The 17134-nt window shown below is 26.8% G+C and overlaps 1 protein-coding gene across 1 annotated transcript; it reads left to right on the top strand.

Annotated features, from left to right (window-relative positions):
• Window positions 1–2464: 2464 nt before the first annotated feature.
• LOC112599374 (putative uncharacterized protein DDB_G0282133) lies at window positions 2465–15395 on the top strand. Its single transcript, XM_025346257.1, has 17 exons — window positions 2465–3163; window positions 3268–3345; window positions 4329–4519; window positions 5306–9946; window positions 10217–10332; window positions 10406–10508; window positions 10576–10702; window positions 10948–11057; window positions 11126–11366; window positions 11435–11818; window positions 11881–12210; window positions 12274–12384; window positions 12461–12639; window positions 13212–13349; window positions 13443–13643; window positions 14085–14188; window positions 15180–15395. Exons 1-17 carry the CDS (start codon window positions 3130–3132, stop codon window positions 15289–15291), a joined length of 7200 nt encoding a protein of 2399 aa, XP_025202042.1. The 5' UTR covers window positions 2465–3129; the 3' UTR covers window positions 15292–15395.
• The last annotated feature ends 1739 nt before the right edge of the window (window positions 15396–17134 follow it).

Genomic DNA, 17134 nt, shown 5'->3' with positions numbered 1-17134 from the left:
TATTTATTATATAAATTTTATGGTATCAAAATAAAAAAAATTGTTTTTATTATTATAAAATAACATTATATTTATATTTTTTTTATGTATAGTTTATATTTAAACATGCAATTAAAGTGATATTGTTAAATTTTAATTAAATTGATTATTTTCTTGATAGTTTATTGTATTGTAATAACTTATTACTAATAAGTTTTATTTCAACAGGTATCTAATGCTATTTTTAATTTTCACTTACAAAACTTTAATTAAAAAAAAAAAATACATAAATTAAATTACTTGAAAGAAGAGAGGGTAATGATATATTTATTTGATTTTATGAATTACTTAATTCTCAAATCATATATACTAAATTAATAATCCAGATATATTGAAAAGTTAAAAACCAAATTAAATATCATACATGTAATTTCAAAAGATCCAAGTATCTGACCATATATTTTAATTAAAATCGTTTGTATGGTATATCTAAGCATGGAATGGTAAAAAAACAATATTTGAAATTTGAATACCTTTATATGTGTTATCTATCGTAGAATATTAATCAAAAGTCATAATATTCTAGTACAGTAATTAATATTCTTAAACATGTTAAACAGTATTATCCTGATAATAAAAAATAATATTCTAAATAGCAAAACAAATTATATACATAACAACATTTAAATAAAAAAAATAAAAATAGCAAGATGTGTTGGGTTGGTATTAGTAATAAAAAGTACTGAAAATATCAAACATTTGATTAAATTGACAACTATAATCATGTCAGACAAGTGGACTTGCATTCAGTAAAAAGCAAGTACGATTTTGAAAATATATTTAATAAGTTATTTCTATATAAGTAAAATCCATTTTATGTTGTTAACTTTAATATTGAAGAAAATTTATCCATTTTCAAACTTTAAGCTAAGAATATTATCTAGCCCATCTCATTGGATTTTATTGATATTATCATTATTCATTTTAAAGTAAATTATATTTGTAAAATATTACAACTTTAAAATATTCATAGCTCACAGGAGTGAAGTGATCCACCGAGATACGGGAAAAAATCCCAGTGGCTTGGAAAGTGAATGGCCCATTGGCCTGAAAAGTATAGATAGAAAAAAATTTTTATTTTATTCGAGAGATGAAGATATTGAATGGCCAAGAGGAAATTTATTTTCCTGGCTTGAATTTTTTTCCCACTCCACCCTTGATAACTCTGGAGACATCGCAGATGTGGGTATGTATTATCTAAACAACACCATGGGATTAGTTGAAGATAATCAAATCTGTTTTAATAGTAAAACCATCTGGTACTTAGCATCACGATGAAAAAAGAAATTGCATTTTATCATAATAAAATATTAAAAATATAAATAATTGAGAATGAAATAAGAAGTAAATATTAATTTAACAGGGTCATGATTTAGAGGTTAACAATATGTAATCAGAAAGTAATTTGTTGCATTTTATTATTGAAAATGTGCCATACTTATCTCAATGTCTGTTGACAAAAGTAATAACTTATAGTTAATTCATCTAGAAGAATGTCAGATGTCTGGGCAATACTTTTTAATTACTTACACACAAAACACAAAATATAGTTTACAATAAGCTGCACAATTTATTTATGATTTTAACTAAATATTATTATGTATTACTTTATGCCTTTTTTCGTGTAGGTAGGTAATGAATAATTATTGTTCTTAAATGTTGAATGTTCTTATTGTTTTCAATCTTTAGTAATTGAATAATTATATTAGGAAATATAACTGTTAAAATCAAAACCCTACTGGCATTAGTATTATAAGATATTTTGAAAATTATAATTTAAATTCAATACTATTAATAAATAAATAATAATTTAAATTATACAAAACATTAAACGTTAGTAAATGGTTGTCAATTATTAGTAACAACTAACAATTAATTAAGCAAATTGACACTGGAAAAAATGTAGATAGTAGATACAGCGATGGGAAATAAAATGTTTTCCAAAAATAAAAATAATTATTTATAAATAAAATGTAAATATTTATTTTAATATTACCTAAATTTGCCTAATACCAATACGTTTAGTAAAAATTGCAACTTGATATAACTGAAATCGACCAATCTCTTATCAGTGGTATGAGCGCTATCTTATGCACAAGTTAGACATTTTTTCGTAGAAGGTAAAACACGAACTACTACATTACTACAAGCTGCACTTAAACATAAAAAAGAAGGGCATACTATCTACGTTATGTATATTTGCCGTGAACAATAAAATTATGAAGAAATCGTGTGTGATTATATAATTTTTTACTTCATTACAATTAAATATGAATTATGTCTAAAGTGGTTCCACGTAATCGCTTGCGGACGCGTTCAGTAAACCCGCCACTCTTATCACCAGTGAACAACAACTAGCCTGTGATTTGTGAATGTGACGTGTCTATGCTACAAAGAGATAAAGAAATAATAATCTATGGTCTACGCACACGCACGTCACGCACACAAATGCGAGAAAATAGATAGCGCAAAACGGAGTCCAAAATCCTAATCGGCAATCGTAACAATAATTTATGTCGCGACAAACGAAATAGGCCATTTACGAATATTACAGTAGTCGGTATTTAGTATTTACTGTTTAATGACGTTGCCGCAAAAAATATCTCCGTCATTATTGTACATTATTTTAACTCGACATTAAACAACGGTCACCGAAATCGTCGTCGTCCGTAGGCACTTGCTGTACGCGCGGAGCTCTGATACGTTTGATCTAACGTACCATCGTCAATTGTTCGCGCTCCGTGTACTCGTATGACCGTGTAGACGTTGACATCCGCCGACGTGTTTTCGTACAGTATTCCGGGAAACAGAAAATTGCCACATCCCTTCGTCATTATCATCGTGACGGAACGGAGATAATACGGTTTAGGTAGCGGACGGTGCGTGTAAATTTCGAGTACAGGCATGTTGTGATATATATTCGAGTGGTTGGTGGACGGATACGGTGTTTTGCTTACGTGATTAGATTTTTTCTATTCTCTCCTTTCTGGTGACCAAGGAACCTTGAGCTACATACCGAGTTGACAAACTGTGTCAAGTTCATATGCCCTGGACGTTTTTCAGGTTTACGATTTAAATCTTGGCTTCACCATGGAACACAGATACAACTATTTCCAGCAAAACCGTAAGTGTACTTATCCGATGTTACGAAACTTATAGTAAAGCCATAATGCCTTCTGCTATTTGGCGTTGAGCTCATTAAATCAAAACTTATTTTTTTTTACACAGCCAATTCTCTTGTTAATGGACAGCCAGCGTTTAACCGACCGTCTGCTGATGGGATTCAATCAACCAATAATTACTCAGGTAATTATTATCGTTAAATAATTTTATACCTTCCTAGTGTCTATGTAGCCAATTTTTTGTTATACATATTAAAAATTTTAATTGCATTACAACTTATATCTAATATAGTGTAGGTAATAATTAAATAATATACTAAATACCTAAATATGCTCTTTCTCATTGTAATTTGATATGATTGTTAAGTATACACATCATAGCTTTGCAAATAAAAAATTTTACTTTCAATTTATTCTTATCACTTATCAAGGACAAATTTCCAAAAAATGTTTTGAACATTGAATATATTTTAAATTGTTTTTGTCTACTTTCTAATTTTTTTTTTAATTAAGCTAATAATAATAGTACAATACCATAATTTTCAAATAATTAATTTGGTAGATTCTAAATTTATAATTTTAAAATTAATACTTAGATATTTTTATTTTTTATTTTATTTTATTTTATTGACATCACTTAAATTAATTATTTTTATTAAATATGTAATGAATTAAATATTTACCTGGGTTTTTAATTAAATCAATTATAAGGTACATAACCATATATTTATTTATTAATACCTATATAAGTATTTAAATATCCACAGTGTATTTAATTACTTTTAACTAGAAATTAAGCAAATTATTCAATAATAAATGTACCATAATAATTATAATTTTATAAAAAGAATAACTAAAATAATATGTCTATTTTAATTTTAATACATTTTTAATCAACATACACTTTATTTTGACTATTTTGCATATCCATGATCTTTAATTTTAATATAAGTATATTAATTAATATTGACAATTATTAAATAAAAGTTATACCTATGTATTATATTTTGATAACCTATCAAAATTATGAATACATAATACAATTTTTGATTTAGATAACAAGTACCTGTTTAGTTTACCATCAATTATATATGAAACATTTATATTTTGTTCTGTGAGTTTTCTTATATGCAATAACTTATATTAAATAAATGTTTATAATTCTAGGAAGCATACCATCCACTTCTCCTTCAAATCAATCACCATTTCATGAAAAAATGCATTCAAATCCTAATAAAGTTCCATTGATGAATAATCATTTATATCAAATGGATTCTGCTAATCAACCACCACGTTCATCTGGGCCACCTAGGACTAATGCTAAAGGAATTTATGAAAATACTCAGTCTTCAATCTCAGTGAGTAGATTTATCTATTTGAATTTAAACTGATTTTAACTTAATAAATAAGTGCATAAATGAATAATGTCATATTAAGCATTTTTTTTTTTTTTTATTAAATACATTTTAATAAATTTTAACCATTAGGTAATAATATTATCTCTATGAATTATTCAAATTTTCTAAAGGTGAAAAATATACGTCAAACTATTATTTTTAAATTTTAAATTTTACTAACTTAAATAAAACACCGTCTTAAATCTATAAATTAAATAACAAATATTTAAATTTAAAATTAGTAAGAAACTATTTAAAATATCCAGGTTATCCGAATAGTATTGGAATCCAAATATTAGTGATATCACTACTAGGTAATCTTTATGAATAGTGGAATAGAATTATTTATTTTCCTAGTTCTTAGCCTCAGGGTTTTATGATCCTGGCTAGTTTAATATATTTAATATTTTATGCATATTAAATAAACTCTCAGTTGATGTACTATTAAGGTATCCTAAAGTATTTATATTAAATTTTAAAAGTAATAGTTGATTTATAATAATAGTTTGATATAATTTTTTTGATCATAAGGTTGTTAAATTCTGTTTACATTAATTTTAAAATTATTAAAAAAGAACTATGTTTAACTATTTATCTTAGTTAATTAAAAATTAAAATTAGTTAGCTAAAATTAAATTGATTGAACTAAACATAAATTTATGATGAACTTATGGCATTTTGTTATTTATTGTAATATTTTATTCTTAGGTTCAGTTTCATTTATATCTAAAAAATTTTTTATTTCAGAATGTTTTAAGTCTTACTCAATCAAATAATGCTGACAACTATACAATAAATCCAGACTTTCAGCTTCAACCTCATCTTACTGCTTTGTTACCACAGCAATCTAAAAAAGTACCAGAATTGTATCCAGTAGGTAAATACAATACTAGTAAAGGATCCATAGCAGAAAATATGAATACAAATTATTTTTCTTCAAATAAACCTTATCCTGAGCCCAAAATTATTGAGTATGATTTGGAAGAAACATCTACTGAAAGTTCACCTCAACATACTTCTTCATTATACTCTGAAAGTACAGATCAAGATTCAGAAAGTACACATCCGAATAATATATTTCCTAGGCATATATTGAATAAAAGTACTGAGTGTCATGTTACGAAGGAATCAAAAACAATTTCAACTCCAAATCAAGAGTTTCCTGTACCTAGCCAATTTGCTGATTTTAATCTTGAGAAAAATGATAGTGTTGATGATCACCAACATTCCATCTTACATAGTGCTTATAATCAAGATGATGAAATTATCGAAGACATTCCTTTATTTGATAATATTAATCCAAATGAAATAGAACCTGGCTTAGAAAATCAAGAAAATATTGAATCTCATTTTAATGAACAAAGTTCAAACATGCCAAGAGCTCAAACATTTGGATCGTATGCTACTAAAGAAAATTTTGAACAGACAAAATATAACTATGAAAATAAACAAAGTTTATCTTCTTCTGTTTATAGTAACACGAATAACTACTCGTCTTATTATGATGATAAATCTTCAAACGCTCAAAATTCTTCTCAGATTAATAAAGAATTATATTTTAATCAAGCAAATGCTTTGACTCAGCCTAGTTCATCAAATAGTTCAATTTTACAACACTCACAAAGAAAAGCAATATTTCCTTATGACAATACCGAACTGTTTAAAGATCATCACGTATCATCAAGTATTCAAAATTATAATGATGATTTTAACTCAGAAAATTTTAATCAACAAAACAAATACATTCAACACGATATTCAAAAATCAAATGTTCCTCCAGTTGATTCTGTATTACAATACAATATTAATAGTAATACACAAGATAAAATAGTTTTAAAAAATGATGAAATAAAAACTTCAAGTGTTGATGCATTAAAAAACCAGACTATGAATTCTTGTGCTACTAATTTGTATAATCAACAAAATGAACAGGTTATTGAATCTATTAGCCAGCAATCAATGTACAATTCTTCAAAACCGCCTGCATCTGAATTGTTGAATAATAGTCAACCTACAATTAGCAAAGAGTTTATAGCTCACAGTTCATCATTAATATCTACTCAGTCTTTTGGTTCGGCGAATTCAGCTACCATTGCAGCTCCTTTAAGTTCATTTTCTGTATCTGAAGGAGAAGTTCAAGATAACCAGAATACACAACATCAAAAATCTGATGATCAGGGTAGTAATTTATCAAATTTATCTAATATTGCTAAAAATAGTCCAACTATTTTGTTAAATCAGGACTCAACAAAAGTTGTACAATCTGAGATTGATACTAAACTTTCACAATCTCCAATTAGTAGCATACTTGAAAATCAACAAGAAACAACAGATGATCAAATTAAACTCAAAAATATGCAGTTAAACGAAAATCAACACGATGAAGTAAAATCAATGTCTCTACCATCTATTTCTTATGTTACTCAGCCTAATGATTTATTTAATCATAAGAGTATGACTTCTCAACTAGAAACAAAAAATCAATTTATACCTCAACAATCTATAATTGATGATAATATAAAATTTTCTAATAAACCTTTAAATGTTGGTTCCCAATCAGTTAATAACCAAAATGTGACTGTACAACAATCTGTACCAACTACAAGTCACAGTGTTAGCCATTATTTTGATTCATCAAATATAAATAATACATTTTTATTTAATCAACAGTCATCTAATTTGCAATCTAGTAGTCTATTACAAAATATACACACACAGGATAAACCTATTGTTTCAAATATTCCGACTTCAGATAAATCAAACAATTGTACAGTATTTTCTAATGCACAAAATACCTCAATAAAGTTGTCTTCAAATCAGCAACCATTGTTGAAGAAAAGTGAATCAGAAATAGCTGAAAGCTTAAAATTAGATTCTGATCTGTCATCAAAGGAAAATTTACATTTTTCAGAATCTTTTTCAGCTCAATCAAATAATTTGAATTTTGAGTCATTAGAAAATAATGAAATTTTAATACCCAATGATCAATTTTCCAACATGGCTATTGATAAGCAACAAATTATATCTGATAATAAAATTCATATTCAGGAACAATCAACACCTACTTCTTACTTTACAAAAGACATATCTCTTGATAAAGAAGAACATCCTATTGAATTTAAAAACGTTTCTACTACATTACTAGACAATAACAGTTCAGAGCCTAATTTAGAAGTCGTTAACAAATTCCAATCAATACAAAGTAAACAAACAGATTTAGCATCATTAAATTCAGATTTACCAATAAACCATGAGGTTTCTCCACTGTCAATAAGTAATCAAATTATACCAGATAATAAGGTAGTTGGTCAACTAGAAGCTAATCAATTTCCTTCACAATATTTTAGTAATAAAGTAACATCAAATGAAATTTTATCATCATCTAATCAGTTACCAACACAAATATTCAACAATCAACCAAAGTTGAATACTATACAACCACTTCAATCAGCTTCAAGTCCGTATACAACACAACCGTTTATTAATCAACCAACATTAAATATTGTTTCTTCAGCACCTAATCAGTTACCACAAAAAACGTTTGATAATCAACCAAAACTTAATACTATACAGCCTCTTCAGTCTGCTTCAAATTTGTATACAACACAACCATTTGATAATCAACAAACCCCAACAACAATTCCATCAGTTTCAAATCAATTACCATCACAAATATTCAGTAATCAACCAAAACCTGATATTATACAGCCTCTTCAATCTGCATCAAATCCATGTACAACAAAACAATTTATTAATCAACAAACTACAACATCAATTTCATCAGTGTCAAATCAATTTCCACCACAAATGTTCAATAATCAACAAACATCTAATAGTGTACCCCCTCCTCAGTTTGTATCCAGTTCATATCCAACACCAATTGTTTCAACGTCAACTAATTTGACATCTACAATGTTTAGTAATCAACTAGTATCTAATAATGTATCACCCCCTCAATTCACATCAAGCTCATATCCAACTCCAACTGCTTCAACAGCCACTAATCAATTGCCACCAACATTGTTTAGTAATCAATCAACATCAAATACTATACCTCTTCAGTCTGCATCAAATTTGTATCCAACACAAGCGTTTAGTAACCAGTCAAACCCAATTATTGTACCATCATCAGGTATTAATCAATTTCCTCCTCAAATTTTTGATAAACAACCAAAATCAGTAGTTATGTCACATAATCAAACCGTAGCAAAGGCGCTTGTAAATCAACCTGTGAGTTCAGCATGGCCTTCACCAGCTACTAATCAATTTCAACCACAAATATTTAATGGTCCAATTAAATCGGAAGCCTCTTCTTTTCAAACATTATCTAATCAGTATGCGTCACAACCATTCAATAACAAGACAATATCTAATATGATTCCACCTATTCCTTCAGCAGCAAGTCAGTTACCTTCACAAATTTTAAATAATCAACCTAAATCAAATGTTGGTCCTATTCAATCAACAAATGATCAGTATTTATTCAAGCCATTTAATAACCAACATACACCAACTACCGTTTCATCAGCTGTTAACCACCAGTTACCAACACAGCTGTTCAGTAATCAACCTAAATCAAATGTTGTCACTCCTCTTCAAACAACATCAAGCCAGTATAATTTACAAGCACCCAATAACCAACAAACATCAAATTTTATTCCACCGGTTTCAACTCCTCAAATATCTACTAATCAACCTAGATTAGACGGTGGTTCATCTAATAAACTATCCAGTCAATATCAGTCTCAACCACTCATTAACCAATCTATATCGAGTGTTCCACCAATCCAACAAACAATTAATCAATATCCATCACAACCATTCAGTCATCAACCTAAACCAAGCAATTTCCCAACTTCTCAAACAGTCAAAAATCAATATCCTTCACAACCGTTTACTAAACAATCGGGTCAACAAGTATTATCAAAACAAAATCTTCAACAGACTTCAAGTTATCAGTCTTTTAATCAATCAAATTCAATTCAACCAGTCCAAAATCAGTGGCCACCAGCTAATTTTTCATGTCAAACTACTAACCCAATGCCGATGAACACATCTTCTAATTTGTCTACTATGCCTCCCAATGTTAATCAACAAAGTCAAATGCTTGGTACTCATATGTTGCCACCAAATCCATTGTCTTCAAATAATTACTACAATCAAGTTGAAGGAATTGGAAATGTCCAACAGCCTCAGTCTTCAAATCCCAATTTACAGTTAGCATCCAAAGGATATCCACCACAAAATAACACGGGTTTTTCTAGTCAAACTAATTATCAGCAACCAAATGCTCTTCTTAGACAACAAGGATTTAATAATCAACAACAAGAACAGTATAGACCAGAACTGAATTCTTCAGTTGTACAACAAGGTTTTTCTAAGACATGGGTAAGTTTCTTTATGTGTACATATCACATTCACTGTTTATATTTCTTTAACTATTATCACCATTCATCAGATAATTTGATTTACTATTCAATTTTAACAATTTTAAAAAGCTGCATAAATATGCAATAAATATATTAGCTATAAATAATATAGCTAATATGTATGTAGTTATATCTAAGTGCTATTATCAACTTATGCATGCAAAAATTGTAAATTATGATATAGTCAAAATTAAACATTGTAGCTACAATAATTGCATTTATTTAAAAGGGATATGACAATTTGGACTTGTTGAAATCAAGGGATGTACTGCCAGGTGACGGAGTTCAACCCCCAGAGATTAAACTTCCTCAAGGATATGCTAATTGTGATAATTGTTCTCCTGAGTATGATATTGAATTTTTGAATTTAAATTTAAATTATATATAATTTATTTACTATTATATCAATTTGATTTAGTATATTCCGATGTACATTAAATAAGTTTCCAGCTTCAAAGAATTTGCTAGACAAGAGTCGATTGCCACTAGGGATTTTAATACATCCTTATAAAGATCTTTCAGTAAGTAGACTTCACTTTTTGTTTATCTAAAATTAATTGTATTCTTTTTCAATTGATTTATTTTCAGCGTTTAACTGTGATACAATGTGAAACTATTACAAGATGTCGAAACTGTCGTTCATATATAAATCCATTTGTTCAATTTATCGATAATGCCCATTGGAAATGTAATTTATGTTATAGAGTTAATGAATGTAAGTAAAATGTTAATATTTAATATAATAGATTTAAGTAAATTTACTATTTAGTATATTATATCTAATCTGAAATGCCAATGCAAATCCACTTTTTATTTTTCCTTTAAGTATTTTTAGTTATCATTCTATATTTTTTTGTATTTTAAATGTTGTTATGTAATTAAATAAAAATGTATGTTGTAACTTAAATGTAAAAAGGTAATACCCATTAAAATATAAATGAATAAATCTATTATTTGTAGTACCTGGGGAGTTTCAAATTGATCCGTATACTAAAACACTTGGTGATCCTTCGAGAAGGCCAGAAATACAAAATGCCACTATTGAATACATAGCTTCACAAGATTATATGGTGAGTAATGTACTTAATAATACGTAATACTTCAATATATTAATATATCATTCTATCTATTACTTTAGGTTAGACCTCCACAACCAGCTTTATATCTATTCCTTTTAGACGTATCACGAACTGCAACTTTAACTGGATATTTAGAAATAGTTTGTGATCGAATTTTGAATAAAATTATGGCAGATGACATACCTGGTGATTCCCGAACTAACATAGGTTTCATCACGTATGATTCGTCTGTTCATTTTTATCAAATAGCAAATAGTGATGGAGGACAGCCAAAACAACTTATTGTTAGTGATATATCTGGTAAGCAATAAAATAAATCTTTTCCTAGAATTTAGATTTTTTGAACTATTTGTATTATTTATTTTTAGATATATTTTTACCATTACCTGATGGTCTTATGGTGAATTTGGAAGAAAATAAAATGGCTATAAAAGATTTGCTAACTAGTTTACCAAATAATTATAAAGAGTCTTATAATACCGGTTGTGCCTTAGGAGCTGCACTTCAGGCAGCTTTTAAAATATTAGCTCCACGCGGAGGTCGTGTTACAGTGTTCCAAGCTAGTTTACCAAATTGTGGGCCTGGTAGTTTAGAACCAAGAGACGATGGAAACCCCCACACTGGTGATCGTGTTCAACATATGGCTCCATCTACTGACTTCTATAAAAAACTAGCACTTGAATGTAGCGGTGAACAGATTGCTGTTGATATGTTTTTCGTATCGTCACAATATTTAGATATTGCCACTATTTGTAAGTAAATACAACATTCAATTAATATATTTTTTTAATTATTTGAATTTTATTATTTTTAGCTGGAATATCAAAATACTCATCTGGATGCATACATAATTTCCCTCAATTTAATGTTAAATCTCCAACTACAGTGACACGCTTTATAAATTGTTTTGATCGATATCTATCTCGTAAAATTGGTTTTGAAGCTCTTTTGAGACTACGCTGTACACGAGGTGTGGCTATACACTCTTTCCATGGAAATTTCTTTGTTCGCTCTTCTGATTTACTCATGTTACCCAATGTTAATCCTGACAATGCGTATGGTATGCAGTTATCTATTGAAGATAGTTTGGATGGTGTTTCTGTTGTTTGTTTCCAGGCAGCATTACTTTATACTTCTAGCAATGGTAAAATTTAATCTATCTAAATTAATTTAACTTTTTTATTTTATAAAAGTTTTTATGTTACAGCGGAACGTCGTATTCGTGTTCATACACTATGCATACCAGTTACTGAAAATTTAGATGATGTTTTTCATAATGCTGATCAACAAGCAATAACATGTTTGATAGCTAAAATGGGTAAGGAAATCAAGAAAGAAAAAATAACATCTATCAATTTAAATGTTATTATACTTATAAACTGTGTTTTGTTAAGCTGTTGACCGAAGTACAGAAAAATCATTATCTGATGCACGTGAAGCATTTTTCAATGCCATCTCAGATTCTTTGTCTGCATACAAACTTGGTTGCTCATCGTATACTGGTCCTGGAACAATGTTGTCACCACTGTCATTAAAAGTATTCCCATTGTATATTCTAGCTACATTAAAACATGTAAGTTTATTCATTTAATGGTTTAAAAAATGGTTCATTTAATATATATTAGAACAGTCTAGTTTTAATAACTCAAATCTCAAGGAGAATACAAATTAATTTGACTATATATTTTAACTCGTATTTATTTTCTTATAAATAACTTATTAATATCACTTCAAAGGTAGTCGCGGATTCAACCTACTTAAACGAAAGGGGCAGATTATAAATAGGTATTCATATTTAGATATCTATCTACTGGTAAATAAAAGTATATTTATAAATTACAATGAGTATTTATTTTTTTCATTAACTGCATTGTTTCTTTGTTCAATTACTTCAGTTAAAATTAAAATTAACTTTTTTAACATACACCAAATTAAATAACACATTTTTATACGGTCAATGGGGGTGGGGGGGGGCTTGAATCCTCTGCGCATATTCAAAGGGCAAGAAACTTTTGAAATGTAAACATTTTTAGAGTTAATGAGATGAGATTTGAGTTATTGAGGTTAGATTGTTTTATGTATTTTTACTATTGAAAACATTTATTAGTTATATAATATAGTGTTAATATTTTTTTTTATTCTTAGGCTGCATTTAGAACTAATCAACCTACTCGACTTGATGAAAGAATGTTTAGTATGTGTCAAATGAAAAGTTTACCATTAAACAATCTTATTCAATACATATATCCAGATTTATATCCTGTCTATGCTTTAGAAGAACAGGTAAAAATTGATTTAAATCAAAATATATTTTTATTATATAGTTAAGTAAAAGTAATAAAGTGTATTATTAATATTATCTTTTATTGTTTTTAGCCAAAAATAAATTATGAAAAGTTGACAGAAATTCCTCTTCCACCAGTCATACAATTGTCTGCAGAACGTGTTGAATCCAATGGTGTCTATTTAATGGACGACAGTGAAACATTAACAATATTTATTGGACATAGGTGTTCAGATAAACTTATACAGCAGTTATTTGGTTATGTAAATGCTAATTCAATGCCAGAACTAATTGTAAGTTATTCACAATATTTTAACAAATTTTATTTTTTAAAGTAACTAATACATTATACAATAAAAATAAGAATTAATAGTGTTTACCTTTTTTTACTATTATTTTATCATATTCAAATTATATTATTAGTATTATTAGGTATGCAGTTTAATTGCACTATGTGATATTGATATATAAATTAGTATTAACTCAATTAACAAAACATTTTGAAAACAGTATAAATAATAAAATTTTGTTTTTCTTTGCTGAAGGGTAAAAAGTATAAGTCGTTTAATATTTACCTCCTTATTAAGATATATTGAGATAAAAGTATTAAAATTATTTAATTGCATTATGCATAGAAAACTAAATAGTAATTACTAAATAAGTAGAATTGTTAAATAAAATATATTTATGTCTAATTCTGTACAATATTTATATTTTATTTATTTATTTCACAGACTACACTCGCTGAAGTGGACTCTAAACCTTCATATTTGTTACGTAGTTTTATTTCATATCTTCAACATTTTAAACCATATCCATTACCAATAGAAATTATAAAGTAAGTTATTATTTTGTAAATATTTTTTAATTAACAACTAGGATTGAAAAAGTGTTAAGATATTACATAATTATATTTGATGTTCCGTTCTAATTAAGTGCAGAACATTAGGAATTCTTTTTATTTTGGTTACAGAACAATATATATTAATGTGCACTAATATTTTATGTAGAATGAATTATTCCTATAGCTACATATTTATTATAGAGGTTATACTGTTTTATTATGGAAAAAAATAAGCATTGATATTATTAAACAATAATATTAAATAACCATAATAAATTGTTTATTTGTTTTCCCTATTTATATTTTATTAAAACTGAAAAATTTGTACAGTAGATTCTTCTTATGTCAAATTTCAAGGAAAACACAAAACAAATTGAGACGAGAGTTTTTTTTTTTTTTATTGAATTTCATATAATAATAATAATAATAATATTATTATAACATTCAATTTTCTGTCACTGGGATTTTTTATGGTTTCTGATAAAGTGTTGTGATTTGTTCATGTTTTTATCATGATAAAAATAATATTTGTGTTCTTGAGATAATAAAATGTGATTAATTTTATTCCAGTTATTGAAAGTAATATGCTATTGAGTGTAATCGTAGTTTCAAAGGGGTTTTCAATGTAGATCGAGATAACAAAAACTTTTAGATAGCAATGTTAGACATAACAAGAATTAACTATATTTATATTTTTCTTTTAAATAAGATTTGAAATATTTTCTATCACCTCAATTGATTCATGGACATATCCTTGTTAGATGTTTTTCTGGTCAAAATAGTTAATTATCAGTTTTAAATTGTTTATTCTTATAGTATTCTACATCATTGTATCTATGTGTGCATAATTTAATTAATAAAAACTAATAATTAATAATATCAAATTTTGTGGTGAATATCTTGAAGGAAAAAAATCTAGATTTCAATCTTACTAACAGAAATATTTTTTGATCACCATTAAAGTTTTTTTTTATATATATTATAGAGACAATGGACCACATAAATTACGTTTTTACAGTCGACTTATTGAAGATAAATTTGAATCTTCATTATCTTACTATGAATTTTTACAACGGCTCAGTCAACAAGTTCGATAATGAAGTATCAATGCTTAATATACATCTACTAAATGTTTGTTTATTCTCTTATATTTATTTATTTGAATACAATTATATCTAGTTAAGTTTGTATTTTGTATAATCCATAAATTATTTGTTATTTTCATTATTGAGTTTTAAAAATAGGTATGAAATTATTCAATTTATTATTCTTTGTTTTCTTTTTTTGTATATATATTAAAGAAAAAAATTTAAATACATTGTATAATGAATTTTAATGTTAAGTAGTATCTATACAGTTAAAATATTATTTAAATACTGTTTTAAGTGGTTATTGGCCTGCTATATGTCTGATATTATTTATTTGTAAAATTGTTTTATTAAAAATATGTTTATTCTATTTTACTATCTATATTTTTGTAATGCTTTAAAAGCTTATTCCAATACATTATATATGTTCCTGGTTATACATGTAAGTTAGTCAATTTTCTATGAATTTTTAAAATACCTGAAATAATGAAGCAAACTACTGATGAATATATTATTATGCATTTATTACAGTCTATAAATATAAGTATAAAATATTATTTAATGCCTGACAAATTAGACAAGTTTTTATCATTTAAATATAGTTTTTCAGTTTGGCAGTATAACTTAAATATGGTGAAATTTATAAGAGTTTTACTTAAGCGCATGATAAGTAAAATACTTAAATTGTACATGACATGAAATCGGATAAAATTTTTTCTAATAAATGGCATAAAATTAACTTCTTTTTATTTGGCATGAAATTTGAGCAGTAATATAATGCATATGATATATTTATATCGTCAAAAGGGTGGGAGGATTTGTTTAAACACCCGACACACCCATTCCCACAACACTTGCTACACTTTTGGGAAGAGGTGCTTAAATGAAAAATAACAATATTAGTTTAGTGTAAGTAGGTAATTCAAATAACATTAATTGTAGGGTTTTGAAACTTTTTGTGATTACCAACACATTTATCTTTTGCCTAAATATATTATTATTTGATATAGCCTATAGGTAAACAGTGAAAATTTTTAAAATACCTATGTATATTACCTAATTAAATTATAACAGAGACTGATTTTAATGTATCAACTTTACATGTAGTAAGTTCTTGGGTAGGCACCATTAATCTTTATGTTGATTTAACATTAAAGTAATATTTATTGTAATGCTTTTGGAAAATAATAATTATTATTTCAACCATATTCATAAATTTAAAAATACTAACTGTAAATTATTTTGATATACAATAATTCTTAGAAACAGAGCTGTCACTGTTTCTGCTTATAATCATTTTTCACATGAAAATATGTTTTAATATTATCATTGAAATCAACATTTAACACATCCACATACTGGCCATATTGCTTTTACTTAATGATGGTATTATAAGGATTATCTAACCAATATAATTTTATTTGCATTCATAGAAAAAATTATCAAACTCAATAAAATAGGTACCCATATGTTTTTTGTTTTTTTTTTTTTTTATTAAATATTGCATAGTCACGTTATGGATAAGATATAGCACCAATAAATGTCTTATCGACTTATATAGTTGTTGAATTCCATTTCCTAACTTTATTAACCGTCATATATATATATTTAAAGTATTACTTATTAGTTTTGTATGTTTAATATGTTTAATAATTATAAATATATTTTGTATGATTGATGGTACTTATAATCTTTAATATTATCATATATTTATTTTTACAAAAATTGAACAATCTAATAAAACTCTTCTTCCTTTTCACTTCTCTTTTTTCCTATTGTGTATAGTATAGATTATTCTTATTAGGTACTACTTTAATCGGTAATATTTTTAAAAACGTGTGCAAAATTTAAT

This window comes from Melanaphis sacchari, unplaced genomic scaffold, assembly GCF_002803265.2.
Source record: "Melanaphis sacchari strain LSU unplaced genomic scaffold, SCAv2.0 Contig50_pilon_pilon, whole genome shotgun sequence".
Classification (NCBI taxonomy): Eukaryota; Metazoa; Arthropoda; class Insecta; order Hemiptera; family Aphididae; genus Melanaphis; species Melanaphis sacchari.
Note: the sequence above shows the minus strand (reverse complement) of the source record. Positions and strands in the feature narration are given on the sequence as shown.